General features: G+C 41.4%; 1 protein-coding gene across 4 annotated transcripts in view; it reads left to right on the top strand.

Moving 5' to 3' along the window:
* The window catches only part of exd3 (exonuclease 3'-5' domain containing 3), a 46521-nt gene that overhangs the window by 6948 nt on the left and 16385 nt on the right, over positions 1–23188 (top strand). For all 4 annotated transcript variants that reach the window (XM_067573874.1, XM_067573875.1, XM_067573872.1 and 1 more), the window contains 17 exons: positions 729–793; positions 1791–1952; positions 2865–3050; positions 3190–3243; positions 3399–3538; positions 3631–3737; positions 3829–3902; positions 5229–5267; positions 5396–5562; positions 5987–6140; positions 6294–6492; positions 6601–6710; positions 7135–7318; positions 7511–7683; positions 8547–8765; positions 8932–8985; positions 9113–9244. In XM_067573874.1, the coding sequence (XP_067429975.1) occupies positions 729–793; positions 1791–1952; positions 2865–3050; positions 3190–3243; positions 3399–3538; positions 3631–3737; positions 3829–3902; positions 5229–5267; positions 5396–5562; positions 5987–6140; positions 6294–6492; positions 6601–6710; positions 7135–7318; positions 7511–7683; positions 8547–8765; positions 8932–8985; positions 9113–9244 (2219 nt within the window). The remainder of the gene's footprint in view (positions 1–728; positions 794–1790; positions 1953–2864; positions 3051–3189; positions 3244–3398; positions 3539–3630; positions 3738–3828; positions 3903–5228; positions 5268–5395; positions 5563–5986; positions 6141–6293; positions 6493–6600; positions 6711–7134; positions 7319–7510; positions 7684–8546; positions 8766–8931; positions 8986–9112; positions 9245–23188) is intronic.

The following is a 23188-nucleotide window of genomic DNA, read 5'->3' as shown; positions in this document are numbered from 1 at the left end:
GAAGCCCACACAGCATGAGCGACAGAAAGAAGCTGGAAGGTTGAGTGGAACACATGCACAGGCAGATAGACGCAAAACATGAAGCACACATCTTCCCCTGTTTCTAGGCCATTTTATCCACTGTGGCCTTCCAAAAAAAAAAAAAAAAAAAAAAAACTGTGCCCGGAGAGTCTTCTGTAGAGTATTTTGGCTGCTGATTCAGCTGGAATGCAGAGCTAATGCCGGGTTCCTCTACTATCCAACCAGCCTCAGCTGTTAATCCGATGTTATGGCTGCTCTGCTATGCCTGTTAAAGAAATAATATTTGACGTTATGGCTACTCAGCTATGCCTGTTTTAACAAACAATATTTCCAGTATATCATGTTACCTACAAGCTAAGATTTGGGTTGGACACAAAATAAGTTATTACATGGTTTTTCAGAATACTTCTTACGACCAAACGTATATTTAGAATTCACAGGCAGGTAGAGTAGCGAGGAGTCATTGTTTGAAAGAGCTTATAAGCAATATTGGTAATTGTACTAATGGGAAAAAAATAAATGTCTTGTCATTGGAAGATTCAGCAGAACTCTTGACTTTAATGCTCAAAAGTAAGTTTAGAAGGTCATCAAAGAGTCAAAAATAGCTAAAAACTCAATTAGCTTTGATTTCTTGACAGGTTGATAAAGGTCAAAGGTCAGAGTGAAACCCCACCTCACATATGTGTGTGTGTGTGTTATCCCCACAGGTCTTGACCCCACCGCGTTGACAGTCCAACTCTTCGAGCTATGGAACCAGAAAGATCTGCACACGGTGAGAGTCACTTTCACAGCATGTGTCAATCCCACACATGCAATATCGAGTGTGTGTGTGTTTACAAAAGTAGGGAGATCGAGTCCTCGTGTCTCTGCAAGAAGCACTTGCAGAGGAAGGAACATGATAGATAGAGAGAGAGAGAGAGAGAGAGAGAGCTCGGATACCGGCATGTTTAAATGAAGCTCGCTGGTGTGTGCGTCTGTCTGTTAATGAGGAAACCAGAGTGTGTCAGTAGGAAGGAAGGAATTTGCGTTGCACTGAATGAACTTGAGATCTGTGTGAGGAGGATATTGAGTGGATGACATCTGTTTTGCAAATTAAGACAGAGCGCCAGGCATTCTCACACAGATATTATTTTCTAGTGTAGGAAGTTTCTAATGCCAGAGTTTGCATTCTTAAGTTGTGAACCAAAATGTGTCACGGGCCAGTGTGTCTGCTGGGCTCACAGCTACTGTGGTATTCTAAAAATTCACATGCCAGTAACCTAATTTAACCAACAACATTGTCTCTTAAAATAGAAATCCCCAGGTGATGATTTGCTAGCAAAAATGTAGAAAAGTAATATTTATTACAAATTATATCCGGTTCATTGTTGAATATTCCACTCTATGATGATGTAACACTGTTACCTTAAGGGAAAACCATTTTTTAAAACTCTCCATTCTGTTATCACTGAAACATTTTTAGAAATAAAAAAATTACACATGAATCATATGTGAAGAAGATGGCGAACAAGAACTTTGAAGTGTTTGAAACTGAAACAACAGTGCTTATGACACAAAGTGAGGTGTTTCCCTTGAACAAAGGCATCAGATGACAACCTAACATCTGATTATTAATTCCATGTAATGACACACTCTATGTATTAGTGATGTAATTGTTCTTTTGCACGAATCTACCTGAAAAAATGATTCAAAAAAGGTGATAAAGCTGTAATGATTTACACAGTTTAGTTTCTGTTCACGCCGCTCCCTCCCTCTCTGTTTCCTCACAGCTACATTTGGCAGCCCTCCAGGGATTTTCAAAGCTGTCTGAACCTCTGGAGGCCTTACTGACAATCCTGGAGAGCTGTCCGGGTAAACAGAAGGGTCGGAGCCACACCCTCGGCCATCACATCCTCATGGAATTCCAGACATGGATAAAGGAACATCCTCAGGTAGATCAGCTTCATCGAGCAAATGTTTTTAAACGACCAAAAAAAAAAGTACTGCTGGAGCTGCGGGACCAGTTTCAGATCTGTACTTCTAGACCAGTTCTGCCTGTGTCACCTTTAGCAGTTCACAACTGTTTATGTGCACCATCTCTACGAAAAAAGTTTTAAAAAGATTTTTCCCCACTTTTTCACTCTGTGAAGTGTTACGGCTATCTTTGTTTTAGATAAATAACTTAACAGATTGTACACATTAGAATAATAACCAGGCCTATATCTGAGCTTTATCACACTGCTGTCTTTATAAATTGGTAAAAGATGTGTATAAACTCACACAGTCAGACCACGGCAATGTGTTTGCTGTAGACATTAATGTGACTGCACAGTGTTTAGACTTGAGCAGGGTGAGGAGGTAGAAAAATGTTACAAGGCCCTAAGTTGGAAGATGGCAGGAACAATATTCAGAGAAAAATGATTTGTGTCTTTTTCAGTCATTTGAAGTTCATTTATGTAGAGAAGTAGATGTCTGGAAGGGGGTTATGAGTGAGTTCAAAGCCAGTTTCTTCAGGTGTTTTGAATCTTAAAAGAGAATCCTGGAACACATTGATCATCTAAACTATTCCCGCTCCCTCGATAATATACCTTTATGTCCACACACATTCTACTATTCTACTATTATCACAGCCAGCTTGCAATAATAACTGTATATCACAGACAGACTACTAAGCCACAGCACAGTATGTTTGTAGTCTTGAACTATTGTCTCATGACAAATGACTTTCAATGTAACTCCATTTCAACAGCTGTTGCTTCACTTCTCAGACTCTCTGTTTCTTCACCATCCTTCATGTTTTCAATCTCAGTCTATTATTTTTGAAACTTTTCTGAGATTGTTTTTTTTTTGGTTCCCTTCACCAGGTTACACTGAGTTCACTGTCAGAGCAGCAAGCAATCGCCCTCCAACGTCGGGCTCTTAGCCTACTAACAGATACCCAGCCCGGCTTTGTAGACAGTCTCATAAATATCTACCAACTCACTTCTCTGGATCCGGCCATCCTCAAACTGCACATTGTGAGGTTACAGGCCCTCAACTGCTACAAAGAGGTGAGTTCTTCATTTGAAGTTAACATTATTTTTTGGGAGAAATTTTTTTTCAAACGAAGATTTAGGAAGTAAAAATAAATGAAACTAATATTAAAGATTTATTTTAGTAGCAACACTGAATTACTTCTGTTTTTCACAGGCGGTAGTGCTCAGTGTGAAGCTGAAGTTACAGAAAGAGCTGAATATGGAGGAGGTGAGAAAATGTTCTCAGCGGATACGTCTGTATAACCTTTTGTGCATGTTCATCCATAAACGCTGAATATATGAGCTTACTTTAGATGTGTTAGTTCTGAACATCTCAATCTCTAACTAACTTCCTAAATAGTTTTCTCTAATTTTCTTCCGCAGATGTGCGTACCGCTAATCTTGCAGGATAAGCTGTCTTTGGCAGAGTCCTATGTCACAGGCCACAATCAACTGGAACGACGACTGGTCACGCTGCTAGACTCCTGGTGCCACCCCAGCTTCAGTGTGGATGTGATAAGCAAGTATGGAGCATGTACGAATGTGTCGGGAGCCTAAAAATGTGGGCACGAGTTCGCTGCTGTATGAACCTGTATGGCTGCGTGTGTTTCCGCAGGCAGTTCCCTCGCCTCTCCGTTTCCAAACACTGCATGGGCCAGATCAAACCCAAAATGCTGACAAAACATGTCCTGCGACTTGTGGAGAAATTCGACATTGATCAAGGTGTGTTATGGTGCACATGTGTGGTTCATTTTGGCATATATGTGTGTGCACCTCAGGCAGAAATGACTGTGATGTCATGTTTTTGATACAGGACTATGTCCCAATGCTCTGCACAAGAGGAGACTAGACTCTTTGCGGTTCCTCATGTACAAGAAGTTTGTGGAGGTAAGTGATACATAATATGTACCAGGTATATCATCAGTGATTTATATTTTTTAGCTTGTATTAATTCAGACCATCTTCAACACTTGTATTAAGTACATGACTTAAATCTACCTTCTTAATTGATTTCTTGGCAGTCTTATCTGTTCAGCTATGAAAAGCCTCCAGCTAAGAACATGTCAGCATTTGTTTCTGACCTTAGTTTCCAAGACCAAATAGACTTTGTAGTTCAGTTTTGCAAAATTTGCAAACTATAAACTATACTAGACTGTAAGTATGGTTGCCTTTTAAATTTTATTTCAAGATTATACTCTTTACCATCTGCAAACTATATATAAGAACCTTGAATTAATTAATGTACTTAAGCTCAGCCTCTGATTCCTAAGGAGGGTTTTCATAGATATTCTGAAATATAAGTGAAAAAGAAGCAGCTACTGGGCTTTTTGTGAATGAGTGTGATGTACATGGGAAAAGAAAGAGAAGACTTTCCCACAGAGATGTTGAAATCTCCAAGGTTAAAGATAAGCTAAGTTGGTGCATACACTGCATAAAATGATTAGGAATTAAACAGCCCATATTTTAATTTTTATAAAGTGATATATAGAGTTTGGCTGACTGACCCTGTTCATTCTCTTCATATGAATAAAACTATAGTAAACAGTATGTACAGAACATTCCTTCTGTCTTGAGGGACTAATTATGTCTCGAGAAATATTTATTCAAAATATCTTTTTTCGTTTCTTAGACCTCATATTCTGGTTTTAGCTACACACACGTCAAATTTAATTACCGAACAAGATTGTTAAATTCCGGCTTCCTCCAACATAAGCTGGTAACAGATCTCAGTGGAATATGGGTTGATTTTAGAGTGAAGGATGGATTCAATTTCCGAACAACATGAGCAGAGGGAGGTATTTGAGTTTCACTAAAGAAAGACTCTGAGGCTCAGACCTGCAAGTTTGAGAGAAAAAAAAAAAAAAAGTAATAAAACATCAATTCTCTCCTGACTTTATCCATAAATACATATTGCAAAGACTTTCAGGAGAGTCTGCTATCTAAGAGGATGATAAAACAAAGGTCTTGTTGTCACCTTCAAACACTGACAAAACATTGGTGGCAGTAGATAAGCATGCAGAGCAAAGACTGGTGGGAACAGACCTAATGGTAATATCTATATTTACCACTGATGATAGAACCGCTGGGAACATTGTCTATTTTTAATTCAACAACATTATAGTTTGAAAAAGACTAGTCAGATTAACCAGTTATAGGTATTAGTCTCAAATAAAAAATACTGATTTTGTCTTTTTTTTTTTTGTTTTCTCATAGAAAAGCATGACAGAGCAGAACTGGAGTGACCATGTACAGGTGGGTATGTGTGCATATGCGTGTGTAGAAAGAAAGAGTGTGTATATATAATAGTATCGCCAGTAAGATATTCTGGACATGTTCTGTGATTTTTTTTTTAAACGTGCGCGTGTATCATGCACGTATAGTACGTGGTGGCAGATGACGTTGAGCTGCAGATCGAGTTGGTGGAGATGTTGGTGAGGTACAGCGGTCTTCAGAAAGCCTCTCAATGGTCACTGAGATACGGCGTCCCCAGAAATCGCCTTCCCATAGGGGTATGGGACACACAGCAGAGTCTACCGCCTCATCTACAGTGAGTCAGCCAAAATATGCATAAACCTATTATGCAATTTGTAGTATGATCATGCTGTACTTCTTTATAAAAAAGAGGAATAGGTGTGTTTTTATCCCTGAATTTCAACATGGAGCCTAAATTTTATTCACCACATCCCCATTCTCACACATGGCAGGTCAATATGTTATTATACATTTTATACTGAATATATCTGCTTTACTATTTACATTGATTGATTGACACCACCTATCTCATATTTCATTGAGATACTATGCTAAATCATAAGACCTAATGTCTTGTAATATGTGATGTATGATGTTTTTCTAGTCATCTATCCACTCTCATTCTGCATTCATTGATTTTATGTTGCCTCTTTTTTCACTCTGTGTCTCTTTCAACATGCCCACTCACAAAAACACACACATTTGCTGCCTCCGTTCAGACAAGTACACCTGAGTGATTCAGCGCAAACCGAGGAGTGGACGCCGTCTGAGTCTCACCGTCAGAAGTTCTACCAGGCGCCAATCACCAAAGACAAGGTTCACTTTGTGGACACGCCGGAAGCTCTTCAGAGATGTCGAAATATTGTGCTCAAGGTACAGAGAAGTAAATGCTAGCAACAAATGAAAGGTTTTGCTTCAAGTTTAAATCAACTATAGTGAAAATCTTTATAAAGGAGGGGCAGGCACTATTGAAAACTCTGTATTTTTGCTGCTGTCTTATCATCCTCTGTCTTTAATCTTCCTTAGGACGGTGGCGTAGTGGGAGTTGACATGGAGTGGCAGCCTACGTTTGGCTGTATCTCAACTCAGAGAGTTGCTCTGATACAGCTTGCAGTTTTTGACCAGGTTTTCTTGTTAGATCTCTGTGCAAACGGATTGTGTCAACACCCAGACACTATTAGCTTCATCAGGAGCTTTTTCTCTACACGAAACATCATTAAACTGGGTAAGCAGTGCACCAGACACCAGGCAAAAATTAAGTCAGATTTATCCGCGGCATTTCTACTTATGCCTCTGTCTCCCCTATTTCTCTTTTTTTTTTTTCCTCATTCAGGTTACGGTATGGCCGGAGATCTCAAGTGTCTCTTGGCCACCTGGCACCAATTTTTAGAGGAGCCACTGAAGATGGAGGGGGTGCTTGATCTTCTTAGTATACACCAAAAGGTAACATTATCCTGTCATTGACATAATTTCATATGAATACGTTTTAAAATCAAATCTGGCATGTGGGCTAAAGAGGAACCATGAGAGCATCATTCTTTCTTTATTAGTAGGGGTGTAATGTTTCTACAAATGCAGTTTTTTTTGATAGCTTAGTTATTTCTATATTTCAGTACATTTTCAAAAAAGCAGAAACTGGTGCCTGAGAAATGGTCTCACATTTCTATTTTAAAATTCCTGTAACATTTTTATTTTATACTTATTATGACATTTAACTGAAAATAAAGATATATTTTTGAAGATCACATGAGATGCCCGGTTGAAACAGTATTCTACATTACTTTAAAACGAATGAAGCCGCTGAGTTTGAAGCTATGTTGTCTCTCTGTGAAAGGATTATATATAAATTCTGTGATGCCTTACACAGATCCAGCGTGGTAAGGTCAAAAGGACTCAAAATGGCCCTAAGGAGGTGCTGGTCGGAGAGGGCTCTGCAGAGAAAGGCCTCAGTCTGCTGGTACAACAGGTCCTGGGAAGGCCCCTGGACAAGACAGAGCAGATGTCCAACTGGGAGAAGCGGCCGCTACGCATCAGCCAAATTAGATATGCAGGTAAAGTATTATGCATGCGCAGACACACAATGACAGAGAGACAGATGGCCGCTGTTCTTTTCACTATAGAATATCACAGATTATTTTGTTATCCCCTGACGAACTGCAAACCAATAAATTCCCACCCCCACCCCCACCCCCCTCTCCTCTTTCCTCTTTCTTTCCCTCTCTCGTTCCTCAACCTCCTTCTAGTGGCAGATGCCTACTGTTTGCTGGATGTTTACTCTGTCCTTTCCAGCAACCCAGCATGGTTTGGGCTGCCAGCGGACCTGCGCAGCATCTCTTCAAGCCAATCAGAGAAGGGCAGAGAGAAGAAGCAGAAGGATAAACGGGCAATGCAAATGAAACAGGCCCATGGCAAAGAGGTCAGGGGTCAATTGCTGTTATTTACAGTGTTTGTTTACTTATTTTTATAAGGTTGTCATGGATACCAAACGGTTTGAAGTCTAGGATGTGATGATTAAATAAATGAAAATGGCAAGTTTCCTGGAGGGTCAACACACAAAAGACACATAGCTCAAGAAAACTGACTCTCTTTTGTTCTCTTTTTTTTTTTTGGACAGATAGAGACAGATATGTTGAAATCAGGAGAAGGGAATTTCATTAATGAGATAAGAAATTGTTGAAGCTAGAATCCATTTACTACTTGACCTGTTCTTGACCTGAACTTGACATGTTCGTGTTTGTCTCTGAAAAGTGTAATATGGTTCTCCTCTCAGACCTACACACTGTTACTTCACTTTATCAGAAATATTTCTGTACAAACACTTTCCTGTGGGACTTTGCTATGAACAAACAAGGAACCTGAGGAAACAGGCTGGTAACTTTAGAGAGAGCCTTTGTGTCAGAATGGTATTTTTAATAAAAAGGCACTCAACTGCAAGTCAAAAATTTAGCCAAATTTTAGTATTTTTCTTGCACATTTCTAAGCACAATGATCCAACAACAGCAGCTAACTATTATTCTAATACAAATTTTAGTCCTGTGAGCTTCTGAGTGACACAATACGGGAAAACCTTCAACTGCAGAACCTGGGTTTGAGCATCCAGCCTGCAGGGAGGGACAATGCGTGTTTGACCAAGACACTTCGGCAGTTCCTATCAGCTCCAGGGGTGCGGTTGTATAGCTCACCCTGTGCTTTGACCTCCCCTGCACTGCGGTGCAAGTGAAAAGAAAATCCCCCTGTGGGGATCAGTTAAGTATCACATTATTGTCTCTGTCCATTTAGGAATGTCAGGGGGCTCAAAGGCTCAGTCCCCCTCACTCTGACACAGAGAAAGGCCTCCTGTGTGGCAAGAAGCCCTCAGAGGACTCCCCCGCTCTGCCCCCCCAGCAGTTGCGGGTGGTGTGTGACAACATGCTACAAGGGCTCGGGAGGTACCTGCGCTGTTTAGGAGTTGATGTGGTCATGTTGGAGAACACCGATGATCACAGAAAAGCGGCAAAGGTGAGTTAACAGTCTTAGCTGAAGACATACACTTATCTCTTTATACAAGGACAATAAACACATGAAAGAACCAAACACAGACTCAGCCAGAACTACACATAGAGAGCTCACAATCGCATATATTTAATGTGTCTTTTTGTTCTGATGTTAATGTGTCGTGTGTCAGTTAGCACAAGCCGAAGGTCGAGTCATACTCACATGTGGACAACCATACCAAAGTGTAAGTAATACGCGCATGCCAGAGTGAACTTATGAACAAATATCAACCTACAAACCCATGATGTATTTTATGTGTGTGTTTATTGTTCCCATGTATTCATTCGGTGTCTGTGTGTCTCTCCATGTAGTTGCGGTCCCAGGTGGGTGAGGGTCGCTGTCTGTCCCTAGACTGTTCAGAAAAGGCCAGAGACCAGGCCGTTCGAGTCCTCAAACACTTCAATGTCCAGCCCACTCCCAGCGATATTTTCAGCCGCTGCCAGGTAGGAAAGTTTATGCTGGTTCTGAAAGTATTTGTAAAATTAACCGTGTATAAATGTCAGCATCGGTTCTGTGTCAGCCTGCTCACTAAAATAGCAGATTGACAGATTACATGCGTACAATTACACAACGATACCATCATGTTACATACCAGGCACCACATTGATATTTCAGGAATTTAGCTGAGGCTTTACTCGCAGCAACTTTAAATGAGAAAGAAGAAGGAAAAGTTTGATGTCCTATCTCAGTGAGAAGTGCAAGAAACATGAATACTCAGGCAATATTTCTGTGGTTAATAAACACTGCTGAACTGGTTAGCTTCCTGAATTATGAGAACCAAGCTTGTGGTGGCTGTGGTTTATTGTGTAAGACTGAATGAAAGGGGAAGAAATTAATAAATAGTGAGGGGAAAATGGAGAAGAGGTACTTTTTTTAAAAGCAGAAATGCAAAAATGGTGCTTTTTACATGCTTAACTCTGGCTACAAAAACTGACTTTATGGTAGTGGAATGTCACCTCTCTGTTGAGGAAGGAGCAGGAGCTAGTGCAGGAGGTGAAGCTGCAGAAACCTCATATGGTTTGATTTACCTCTATGTTCAGCATTGGCTCCAGAACCAAACTCTTGAAACCAAACTCTTCTCCGGTTTTGCCCAGAGGGAGAGCATGTTTTCACCTCTGTGTGACTGTGTCTTTGGGTCGCGTTCACTAGTGATGTTAAGATGGAGTGAGAGATTGGCAGGCAGATTGGTATGGCATTGACCGTGATGTGGGTGTTGTGTGCAATGTGGAGACAATAGCTGAAAGAATGAGATTGCAGATACAAGCAGCCAAATTAGGCTCACCTTTACTGACAGGGATGAGGAGCTCAGACGTTCGGAAGGAGATTAAAGTTGAAATGCTGCACGTTCGCATTGAAGGTAGCCAACTCAGGCCATCTAATTAGTATCCCTTCTGGTTGCCTCCCTGTGGAGGTATGTCCAAGTGGGAGGAGACCCCGGGGCTGACCCAGGAGACGGTAGAGGGATTGCATATCCCATCTGGCCTGGGAATGCCTCCGTTTGCCCCGGGAGGAGTTGGAGTTTGTGGCAGGGAAGAAGGAAAGTGGGCGTAGATGTAGATGGATGGATGAGGAGAAGTAAACATGAGCTATTCAATTTTTTTTTCAAAATTTTTTATCACCGTGCAATGTAACACCAGGAGTTGAAAGGTAATGTAACCACCAGAAGGGAACCAGGATGGAACAGAGTTGAACTGGGAGGAGAAGCGAAACAGGATATTTTTCATTTATATGTTTCCTCAGAAATACCCTCGGTATCGTGTTCTTCTTTCGTCAGTCACAGAAATATTGATACACACAGACATAAAGGTGCTTTACACTGCATTGTTCTCATTCCCATGATTCTGCGAAGCCTTGAAAAGATTTTCGATGGCAGTTGCCGCCAATAAACGTTTTATTTACTGCACCTGACCTGTAGAAATCTCAGTGGGTGGCTGTTTAGGGAAACCTGTGTGTGCTACAGTGGCTATGTTTGTGTTTGTGTGTGTGTGGCGGTGGTGTGTGAGGGGCAGTTTCTAAGCTTGGGTGTTCTGGCCCGCTCTTAGTAGGGGGCCCCAAATGTGTCAAGATACACCACTGGGTGCAATTGTTTCAGACCCAAAAATGTAGACATCCTGGACCACCTTGATGCTGCTGATGATGACACAAACACACACAAGCACCCTAAAAAAAAAAAGCTGCCTGATGACCAGAGGCCAAATGGTCATCCACCTACCGTCCCTATTTATGGGTCACTCCTAACACCACTTCAAGGGGAGGTTACTATGACATATTATGGCCAAAGGAAGCCCAAATGTGACCTCTAAAATAATTTAGTGTTTCACACCACTAGTAACAGCTCTCACGCACATCTGTCCCATGAGTTTATATACTTCAGACAGTAGACCTGAGAAAAATATTGTCCTACGATGTGAGTAATCTCTGGTTGAGGTTGTATCTCCTCCTTAGCTTAATTAATCATTTTCTGGAATTAAATATTTTCAAAATTCTTTATCTAAAATGTTATTTAAGACAGACAATAAATGTCTTTACTATGCACTTCATATTAAAATGGATTATTGTTAAGTAGAATACTAGTTAATACCAAATGAAGGTGTGTGTGTGTGTGTGGTCCAGGTATTCCTCATGTTGTGGGGACATGAATCTGTTTACACAGTCATGCTATGGGGACTCGCCTCCCTCATGGGGACAAAAAGCAAGTCCCCTTAATGTAAATCATAAATTTTAGGGTGAAGACTTGGTTTAAAGTGAAGGTTAGTTTAGGGTTATGTTAAGGTTATGTTAAGGTTAGGGTTAGACATGTGGTGGCTATGGTTATGGTTAGGATAAATCTCGAGGACATGAATGTAAGTCAATGTGATGTCCTCTGAAGTGATGGAAACACGACTGTGTGTGTGTGTGTGTGTGTGTGTGTGTGTCAGAGAGAGCGAGAGAGAGAGAGTTTTTCACCCCGGGGGCTGCTCCACGGCCCACCCAGGCGAAGTTAACCCCTTTGTTATCTGATTGTAAAGCTCTCTGATTAGCAATGGATGGGTTAGTTTCTCTCCCTTTGTCTCTCTCTGCTTCTCCCTCATGCACATACACTACAGATGAATGCCATGAGGAAAGAGAAGTTAAAAAAAAAAAAAAAAAAAAAAAAAACAGAGAAGAGGAGATTAACCACAGTCTTGTGTACGTGTGTGTGTGTGTAAAGATTGCGCAGGGAAAGGGTTAATGTTTGTCTCTGTGTATCAATAGGCCACACAGAGATTTTAGAGGCATAGGAATGTGTGTCCACCATGGAGACCCCAAGAGGGGAAGGGAGATGTAGAAGGGGCTCTTGTGTCTGGGTGTCCTCGTCTGCATGCTTGTACAATGAAGAGATGATTTAAAAAAAAAAAAGGACACTGCATGACATGCTTTTATGATGATTCACACTAATCTGATCTATTCTAAATGAGGCAGAACAGTGTTAACTTTAACCTCGAGTGTGTTTGTAGGAGAATGTGATTTTTGTCATGGCAGAGGGGTACAACACAGGACCAACTAGATAACCAGTAGAAATACATTCAGTGATGAGGGGGAAAAAAAAAGTAGGCGGGTGAATTTAGAGATTAAACACAGTGTGGCTGATTTATCAAATAATTAATCAACAATGCCATTAAAGGATAAGGCTGGCAATTTTCTACATTTTTCTTATTGTCAACAAATCTCATGTGCAGAGCCAAACCAACAATAATCTGATCCTACTTACAAGTATTGTGTGTGTGTACTAGGTAGGTCAAAACCGGCCGTATCCTCTAAATTATTATGTATATTAAGAAAACTACATTGTTTTATTTTCATCTATGTTCTGTATGTAAGTCGCTTATCCAAACTGGAGCAATGTTTATGCTAATTTTAGTTGTGTATATGATAACTATCAAACTCCACAAGCAAAAACGAACGCTTGCTTCCTCCACAAGTCATTTAGAAGTTAAAACCGTTGTTATTCAAATAGCACAGTTCTACATGACTGTATGTTTAGCTTCATTTAATTTATCAACACAGAAGAATCATTCGTCACTCTCCTCTGGCACAAATGAAAACTACAGGATGTGAACATGCAGTAGATATGTTTTGATATCGATCTTTCCGATAAATATTGTTTTTCGTTTTAAAATGATGATGCGTTTTTAAAATACAACATTTATTAATAGTGTATTCTCAATATATGAATGTGTCTAGAATTCATAACGTGTTCAGATAGATAAAGTTTTACTGTGTCAGGATGTTGACACATGTCACAGCATTTAACAAAATTTCATCTCTGGATTCCTGCAAAGGGTTGGGTAAGAGGGTGGAGTTGGTGATTGGTCCATTACAGTTTCCTTATTCAGCTGTATCCTATCCTTACCGCTAATGCCTGCTGCGTCTATACTTTCCGGACACACATGCATGCACACATATACACACACACACACACACACTTCCGTTGGGTTGCGTAGTTCCATCAGATGTCCCATACTGGCCATTTATAGACATGTTGAGATAGCAGAGATTGCCTAAGAGATAGACATGAAGCCAACCAAACACACATACTCACTCATATACAGTGATACGCATACACATTTAAAAACCCATAACTGACCAACATATACGGGCACTATCATACTCAGACAAACACACAGCCTCCTCAGCACCTTTTTAAACACACGCGCACAGCAGTTTGAGGGCACACAGGCTCGGTCACAGATGCACACACACTCAGTCGTAGACACTATTGCAGCAGAAACGCTGGTTCCCACGCACCAGACTACTGGGGAAGTGAAAACAAGAGCAACAGGAACCGCCACACCGTGAGAGGGAGGGGTGGGAGAGATTGGTGGGGGGGTGGGGGGTTGGGGGGGGTGTAAGGGAGAGGAAAGGGGGAGAGACGGACGGAGGGAGGGAGGGAGAGAAGTGAGAACAGAGGTGATGGCAGGGAGGTAAGAAGTCAGAGAGAAAAAAGGAACGGCAGCGCAAGCGAGCGAGTGAGCGATAAGGAGAAAGACATTAAAAATAGCATGGATTAGCTGAGACGCTATTACAGAGATTGTGTGAGAAAGTCAGAAATAATCAGCTCGTGTGCAAGTGAGATGAGTGTTTGCTGAGTGAGGAAGAGAGAGAGAGAGAGGAAGAGAGAGTGTCTGAGAAAGATGGCATTGAAGGAAGAGGAGGGGTGGAGGAGGGCGAGGCAATAGAAAGACTTGTTGTCTGTCCTTTGATCTACAAAGAGAGCCGCGGGCTGAGAAACAGGAGGAATGTGAGAGGTTGAGACACGTTTAAAGTTACCCTTCACTGCCCGTGTGTATGTGTTGTGTATATTCGTGCATGTGTGAGTGTATGAGTGTAATAGGGTTAGTCACTTTCAGGATGTTTTAGAAATCCAGTAGAAAACAGAAGATCCTTTTTATAGACTCGCGCAGTATATTCTCACACCTTAAGTCATATTCGCATTGTTGTTTTTGATAACCACAAACATGTTTAGTGTCACACTGCGGTCAAACACAAAGCTGTGAAATCCAAACACACGACGTCACGTATTCACAAACCTACACGAAGCATTTAAACTCAGCGGCTCCGTCTGCATTCATGCGCCGTTTCTGTGCATGTACCTTTTCTGCGCAGTGACAAAACAGGGGTCGGATTCGTGCGTCCCGCCAGTTTTCCCACTCTCCCTCCCCTCTCTCCGGAGACGAGAGGGAGCGACAGCGAGAGAGGGGGAGGAGGAGACGGTGAGGAGAGGAGGGGGGCATTCCATAGGCACGCCAAGACATTCCGAGGGAAACCATCCCAAATATTTCCCACTGTGTGTGGCGAAGGCTTCGCGTCTCCTGTTACACTCACACACACACACACACACACACACACACATACGGTTTGAGAAAGTACAAACACACACACACACACACTGGGAGAAAGTGTTGCTCGCACATAACAGAGGTCACTCTCACAATAAGTCTTTCTGGCATACACACATGTTGATTGTTAGCGGGTACAGTTATGCATTTATGAGTGACTGATGAGCAGCCTGTATGTCTGTCTTCTTTGTCTGTTTTTTGTCTTGAGGGCGACGTGCTGTCGCTGTGTCTGTCTTTCTGTCTTTCTGTCTGTCTGTCTGTTGGGGAGCCAAACCAGGAAAGGCCATTGTGATTGTTGTGTCACTCCAGTGTGTGAGTTTATGAATGAGTGAGCAAGTAAGACCGGACCACAAATATTTAGCTTTCACTTGGCTACTCAGGGGATAACATTTGATGTGGAGATGACTTTTTCACTGGAATGAGAAGCTGACTCACTGAGTTACTGAGGAAGGCCTGAAGTGATTTGGTTAGGATTAGGGGGTTAGAGCTGAAACGACCAACCTGTTTTCATTCTCACGTCGTCAAATATTGACGCATGTGTGGTTTTCATCAGAAATATGGATGTATTCTTGAGTGCTTCCCTGGAACATGAAGTAGACAATGAAAGAGGAAGCAGTGGCACCACACTAATTAAGAAGTCCAATGCCAGGGTAATTTTATAGATTGATCTTATCAGATACAGAACAGATGTATTAGTACTGGATTAATAATAGGGAAATAAGCAAATTATAGGGCTGGGCAAGATGGTTAAAATAACAATATTAATGATATTTTTGTGATATAAAAATATATTTAATGCTTGGCAAATGCAGGCAGAATCTCATATAAAATGATTTAATTGAACTGTGTTCCTCTGTTACGCATTACATGAGACCAAACTTTTCATATGCGTGAAAGAAAAATGTCAGGAAGTGATTTCTTAGTTTTTAATTATGGCTTTCTCAGAATCTTTTATTTAGCTAACATAAATTTGTAGAATTATATCATTGTCATGTCACCATCAAGGACCCACAAATTGAAACCTTATATAAACACAGATGTTCAGCAGTTTGCATACATGTGAACATTTTTATCATAATGATCTTCATTGATCGTGTGAAACTGTCACACCGGGTCTTCTTTAAGAAAAAGTGTTTTGTTAGAATGTGACATTTTAGGGATCAAACTTTATTTTAATGGTTAACCTTAACCTTTTTATACTGTACATCAAGTATAGATATTTATATTTTAGCAACAGTACTGTAACAGTTACTTGGTCTGCTGTAGTTTCGCTGTCGCGGTTAAATGTAGAATTTGTGAGAAGCAGGCAGTTATGTTTGGAAATGTGTGCAACATTTGAAAATCCCCTTAAAAAAACTTGCAGCTTGTAACTTGTGAGATGTGCCCTCAGTGTCCCTGACTCATTTTGAAGTTGACTCTCATGGCAGCCTGAGCAGACACAATAGTAGACACACACATATACGCACGGGCGCACACATACGCGGGCGCACACACACACACACACACACACACACACACAGATAGATAAGGAAGAAGATGAGCCATCACTCACCATGCATCTGCTCTTAAAGAAATTATGCCTGCCCTCTTTTCCCACAGTCAAGTTGGCCCCAGGATAGCATAGCAATGCAATGACACCTGTGTGTGCGGGTGCATGTATGATGTGTATCTGCATGCTTGTGTGTGAATTTATAGTCGCTCAAGCGCCGTTGAGGTTTGCCCACTTGAGCCCCTTTCACACATACGCTGCAACCTTGAAATTTTTGCGGAGGGACAGATGATTGTGTGTGTGTAGTTTTCAGACTATTTAATTATAGATCTGCTTCCTTCTCACATCACAACCCTGTCAGATCAACCTCTCCTCGCTCGCCCATCACTTTAAACCATGTCTAATGTCATACAGATACACTTGAAAAAAGCCTCCTTCCTTTTGCGGACCCATCCGCTTGAGTGAAATAATTTAAATGATATAAATGATATTTAAATAATGCTTCTGTTTTGTGGGTTGAACATCTGTTTTGAGAACATTAATGTGTAGGGTTTCAGTTTGTGAACCATTCCCTAACATGGCTTAGCAGCAGTGTAAAGCAGCTAGCTTTCTGCTTTTTCTCCAGCTATTAATGTGATGACTCTGTATATGAGTATAGTCAGTCACACAATACAGGTATTGTCATTGACATATTTTTCTGTTTGTTTTGTAAGACCCCCTTATGAGTAATAAACAATTCAATTCAGTTGAATTAGCCAAGGTGAACTTGTAGCATCGATGACTGTCAATCATGTAACTTGTCCGGAAACAGAAATATAGGTCATTGTGTGCACCTGCACTGTGTAATGTGTATATTAAAACTGAAACTATATTAAAATAAGTGATTACAGAGAAACTCTGAGGAAGCTAAGCTCTGTCCTGAAGACTGAGTGGGTATCCGCCCATGTTTGTCAAAACGGTCTATACAATATGTTCAAACAACCTCTTGTTTGTTTGCCAACTACCTAAAAGAAAGCCTTTTAGTGTGGGCGGCAAACCCTCAAAAAAAACTTTTTTTTTTTATTGAAGAGTACATGCAACACTGTAGACATGCTCTGAGTATTTCTATATTTTTTTCCCTCATTCTCTTCATCTGCTTCCACTCTCATTTTCTCTCCTTCTACCTGTCTTTTATTCTCTCTTCCTTATTTAAATGCATGCCAAGACATCAGTTCATTCAACTATATTGTGTCATAGAAAAGTAGGGTAGGTATGAAAATTCCCTGCTTGTAGATTTATATTTAACACATTTTTAAATCGCTGATGACACAAATGAAAACATCTTTTTTTTTTTTTTTTTTTTTTTTTAAATCTAATTTATTTGTCAGGGACCATGTACAGAACATTAATTTCAACCAAAATGAATACATTCAGCAACCCGCTTCTTACCATCTGCTGATCCCAGGTAAGTACTCACAGTATCTTATCATCCTTCCATTCATTTTCTCTCTTTTATCCTCTAGAGGGTCGCAGGTGAGCTGGAGCCAATTTCAGTTGACATTGAGGGAGAAACCCAATCATATCATATGCTGTTAAATGTGTTAGGTTACCACTATACACAAATGCCCTCTCAGACATGCACGAGGACACCACTGTATAAAAACATGTATACTACAATAACACTTATCGTTTCAAAACTCAAAATCACATTTTTTTTTTCAATTGCTTCACCTTCTCTAATCCCATCTTTTCCAATTTCCCCTTTTTTGCTCCCCAACATTTATTTCTCTCTCTCTCACTCCCTCCCTCTCTTTATCTGTTTCTCCTTCTCACCCTCTGCTTGGTCCCCTCTCTCTCTCTCTCTCTCTCTCTCTCTCTCCATCTCTCCTGCTCTCCCTCACCCACTGTTCTCACCCTGCCTCGCTTCTCCGCTCCACTCCCAGTCTCACTCTCCGTTTCAGATTAGCCAAGGCGAGGAATCCGGTGCAGCCGGCAGCTGGAATGTCCTGTTTGTCTTGCTCTGTTTGTGTGTGTGTGTGTGTGTGTGTGCCTGTGTGCGTGAGTGTGTGTGTGTGTGTGTGTGTGTGTGTGTGAAGTTGGTGAGGCTGGTGCTGCTTTTTGATGTGTTCCATTGTCTGAGAGCCAAGCTGCTTCCTGTCACTGCTTTCCCCAAAAGCCTGAGAGAAACAGAGAGGAGGAAAAAGAGAAGAGAGAGAAATTGTGAGAATTCATGACAGTGACAGGTTGAGCTGGAGAGAGGGATGCGAGGAGGTGGAACATGAAGGGTAAAACGGCGCTGGGAGATGGAGGAAGGTGGTAAACAAGTGAAAGATGCAGCAGGAAGTGATGGAGGGATGGAAACGGGAGGAGAGTTAGAGAGGGAGGAAGAGAGGTGAGAAGGAAGGAGGGAGAGCTTCAATAGGGCTTTTCCTCCAAACACCAATACAATGAAGTAGTGCGTAATTTCCCATGTCCCCCACACCCACACACTTATGCACACACACACACACACAAAGTTTCTCATAGGTGATATAGCTTTATTCTCTGTATTGAGCTACTTTTACTCTGATCTCTCATTTCTCTCTCACGCTCGCTCCGTGTCTCTGTGGTGTGCGTGTGTGGTCTGATACTGTAGACATCACAGGCAATACAGATATGAAAGGATGAGAAATTATGGGGGAGAATGAGCAAAACAAAAGATAAGAGAAGGGGATGCATAGGAAGTGGATGTCTGCAAGCAGAGAGAAATTAAAAACAATCGCGATGTAAGAAAATGCCAGAGAGAGAAAATAGCTCAAAATGCCATTTGAGTGCGTGTTGTGTATGTGGTACGTTTTCCCTGTGAAAATGTGGACGTGCATAAATCATTCAACATGTGTTTTTGTGTATGTATGTGTGTGTGTGTGTGTGCGTGCGTGTGTGTGCGAGTTGCTGGCCGGTGGAGGGGTTTTGACGGGGCAGAGCAGAGCATTCCTGCTGGGTGGTGATGTCATGAGAACTAGCTCTCCGCTCGCAGACAGACAGCCCTGTTTATGTTCCCCTCCAGAGGAGAAACCACACTGTGTGTCTGAGTGTGTGTGTGTGTGTGTGTGTGTGTGTGAGCATGAATGTGTGTGTGTGTGTGTGTGTGTGTCTCTGTCTGACTGCGTTATTGGCTCATGGGGGAGGTGGGGAAGCCGAGAGGCACTCGAGAGGGTCTACTTTCCCCTGCCACTCAGAGAGAGAGAGAGGGAACCACTTACTGATGCCTTCCTTTCAAACATACACACAGAAAGAGGAAGTTTCTCATGTTTTGCAGAGCACAGTAGCTGCAAACCCAGACTGTGCTGCTGTGAGCGATTGCCCTCTGCTTCTAAATAGTCTCTTGAGGGACGCAGAACTCTTTGCAGTATAATAACAAAGCTAAGGTCAGCTAATGACAACAGTACCACACAGAAAACAGGTCTTAAGCCATTAGAAATGCATTATTATTCATTGTTTTGTATAACTTGAAAGTGTATGCATTTCTTTAAATGCATAAGTCAGGTCAACATCACAATTAAGGCATGCTGAGTGAGATCTAATCTACACAAAATCAGTTGTAAAAGTATTAAAGATTTGTAGATTAGAAATTTGGTAACAGTTAATTGGTTTGTTCTACTAAGGTGATTTGTACCCATGCTCCTATTTAGTCTAGATTTACTTAAAGTTTAGCCAGAAATTTTTGCCTTCCACCAATGAAATGTAAATCAAAAAGGTAAGAGCAGAAAATGCTATGAGAATAAGCCCTAACAATTGTGTATTCGTCTCCCAGATACTGCTGGTATGACTGTCTTTGTGTCTGTGGTCATGGTATAATGGTTTCCCTTGCAAAAGTGAAATGTGATCTTGGGTCTTTGCAGCTTAGTGAATCATAGATCATTCTCCCACACTCAACACGCAGTGCAACATACCAGCTAAACCAAACCATCCCAGCTCATTCTGCCTGCGCTCTGTACAACTAACGGATGATAGAGAACTCTTGTCAACCTTTTGCTTTAATACCTGCCAGCGAGAAATATCTCTGAGGTTTAGGGTTTGCTATTATCACGACTCTGTGGCACACAGGCCTCGCTTTAGTAGCTCGGTCTTGCTTTTGAGGCAGCCATGCTTGCTCACATGATATTACAAATGGCCCCTTTTTGGCAGAAACCCAGTTTTTTCAACCTTCTATTTGAAGTCTTTTTTGTACTGTGATCTGATTGCCGTGACTTTTAGGAGAGAGATTGACTTGATTGAAGGTTTAAGTCAAAAAATCTGAGGGTTACATCAGTTTTTTTTTTTTTTTTTGTGGAGGCAAAAAATTTTACAGGCTGACATGGAACCAGTCTTCTGTTTACTGATTGATCCAAGACTGCTTATTAGCCTGTAGTTGTCATTCTGCCAAATTTACTATGAAGTTTGTAGGATTTTATTCCAGTTTAATGACATGACCAAACTGCAACATAGCCCCCAGCTCTAGAATGCAGAAAAGTATAAACTAAGTTTGTGGTTAGACATGTTGTGCCATATTTTTTTTTTTTTTTTTTACAAAAACAAACCAATACAAGCTCTGGTAGATGTTTGACAGTTATAAAACAATATTTGAGTCTTTTATAAAGTTTTAGAAGAAGAGATACCTCATCTCTGCCAGGTTTGTGCTTACAGTAACAACAATCCCTATGGCATGAAGGAGTTCAAGGAATCAAATCATGTTATCCTTCTCTCCTGTGTTTTGCTAATGTTAGGTTACTAACTGCATAATGTTAGCTACCTTTCAGCTCATGATTGCTGGCTCTCTGCGCCGTGAACGTGTGTGGTCTGTGTCTGCGTGTCAAACTACAGTTGTGGTAAAGTAAATTGTGTGATTGTATGCGTCTTCCTGTCTACTGTTTATTGAGTTTCAGGACTGTTAAGTTAAAATAAAAGATCTCTGACAGAACTGTGTTGGAGTCTTAAAAAGGTGGATGCTCCACGATTCTCAGTTTTCATAGAAACTTACGTGCCTTAATGTGTGCACCTGCAGCACTTCAGAACTCATGAGTTGTGATATTTGTTAAATATGCGACTTGATACGTCACACAGACATGTGCTTGTGCATGCAAACCGCTCACTAATGTGAAAAGTGACTCATCTTGGTCCTCAGGAACCACAGCCCTGCAGGTTCTCATTCTAGCTATCAGTCAAAACCTGACTGACACCTTCAGTGTCATGTGAATGTGGTTAGTGCAACTGATAGTGTAAAAAACCAGCAGGACAGGGAACCACTGACCTATATATCTTCACAACAATAGCTCCATCCATTGTGGGCTCAGTTGTTTTTTCTCTACACCCCTGTGTATGTGCACGCGGTGGGTTAGTGCAAGTGTGTGTGTGTGTGTGTGTGTGTGTAGTTTCCGAGAATGAGTTGTGTCAACAATTAAATTTAAACCTCATGGCGACAGAGATAATGGATGGTAACCCCCCACATAGTCTGTGGTTTGTGAACTCAACCACTGTACTTTGTGAGAGTTGTGTTTCAGAGTTGATGCTCCTGTGATGCATTGCTGTTTTTATTTGACCTGACCGAAACTGCGATTGTTATCATCATGAGAGGTTGCGTTTTCAGTTTATTCTTATCATAAGTCGGTACTTTCTGTGAACATTCATTAAATGTCTGATTTTAAGGTATTTTTATGCGCATGTGTAGGTCTTGGGAATGTGTGTGCAGCCCAGCATTAAAACTTAAAGGGAAACTTTGACGATTTTCAACCAGCAACGTACCATGACAATGTGGGTAGTATATGCAAATGAACAACGTTTAACTTCCCTCCATGTTGTCTGCACCTAGAGCTCCCTGCTCATTTACTGGCAAAAGTCTGCCAGGTGACGCAAAACACATCCTCCAGCGGACGTTGGAGATCTGCGTTACACTACAAACTACGTCCACTCATTTTCTGCAGTGGTGCCTTCAAGGACAGTAAAACGTGGGTCTCCCAAAACACTCACATCTACCATGTTAAGCCAGTGATAGGGAAAAGCAGACACTGAAATATCGTATCAAATATCATCTGGTGAATCAGCCACAACAGAGTGGAAGAGGAAGTGACAACCGGATTGGAGTGACGTTACGGCCGCAGCTAAGCTAAGATACTAAGTGTCTCTGTGATTCATCGAGAAGAGCTGAATCTACTACAAACAAACAACTAGCTTTACAATATAATGTCAGAGCAGAGATATGGCGCCACTATAACAACTTATGAGGCTGAATATAGTGCTGTGTAATCAGACAAAACAATGTGGGGGAGGAAGCGACCACGGTAGCTGTAAACATGTCAGGTGAGAGAGAGGCGCTGCAGCTGGTGAGGCTGCTGCATGACCAGTCCTGCCTGGTGAGGATCATCAGAGAGAACGGAGACAGACTGAAAATTCTGCGCTGCAACAAACTTTGCAGTGTTTTGGTATACGTGACTTTGTTTTCTGACAGAATATTACATCTGACTTCACATCAGTGACTGTGTTACACGTAACTTGCAGCTGCATCCAGCTTTGAGCGCAATTTGGTCCGGCTCATCGTCATCCAAAATAGGTAAAAGAAACAGGGTTAGGGTTAGAAACACTGGTATGATATATCCACAGTAAAGACATATAATGCTGCTCACTTTGTCTTTGCTAACCGGCTGGTTGTAAACACACCGTGAGTAGCTCACTGGAACCTTATTGGACGAGTGCAACGCATTCTGGTTAGTGTAGAGCGGTATGGGGAATCTACAGCCTTTTTCTCAGTTTTCTCTAGTCATAGGGCACCAATTTCAAATATAACTGCACAATTCTGCTACATAGGTGACCTAGTTTGAAGAAATCATCATATTCACAGTGGTGAATTTTTCCTTTAAGTCTTGCAGTGGTTCTTCCCAAAGCCTGCAGTTTGCGTGATGTGATTCTATCAGGAGGTTAGAAGTCTGTTTGCTTTGGGAGCTCTAGGCTTGGCGTGGACACACACACACGCACACATTTTCTCTGTTTTGTTCTCTCTTTCTCCTCTGTTACTCAGAGTCAGATTAAAGTGAAAGTCCTTGTAGGGT

This window comes from Thunnus thynnus, chromosome 19 (genome assembly GCF_963924715.1).
Source record: "Thunnus thynnus chromosome 19, fThuThy2.1, whole genome shotgun sequence".
Lineage (NCBI taxonomy): Eukaryota > Metazoa > Chordata > Actinopteri > Scombriformes > Scombridae > Thunnus > Thunnus thynnus.
Note: the sequence above shows the minus strand (reverse complement) of the source record. Positions and strands in the feature narration are given on the sequence as shown.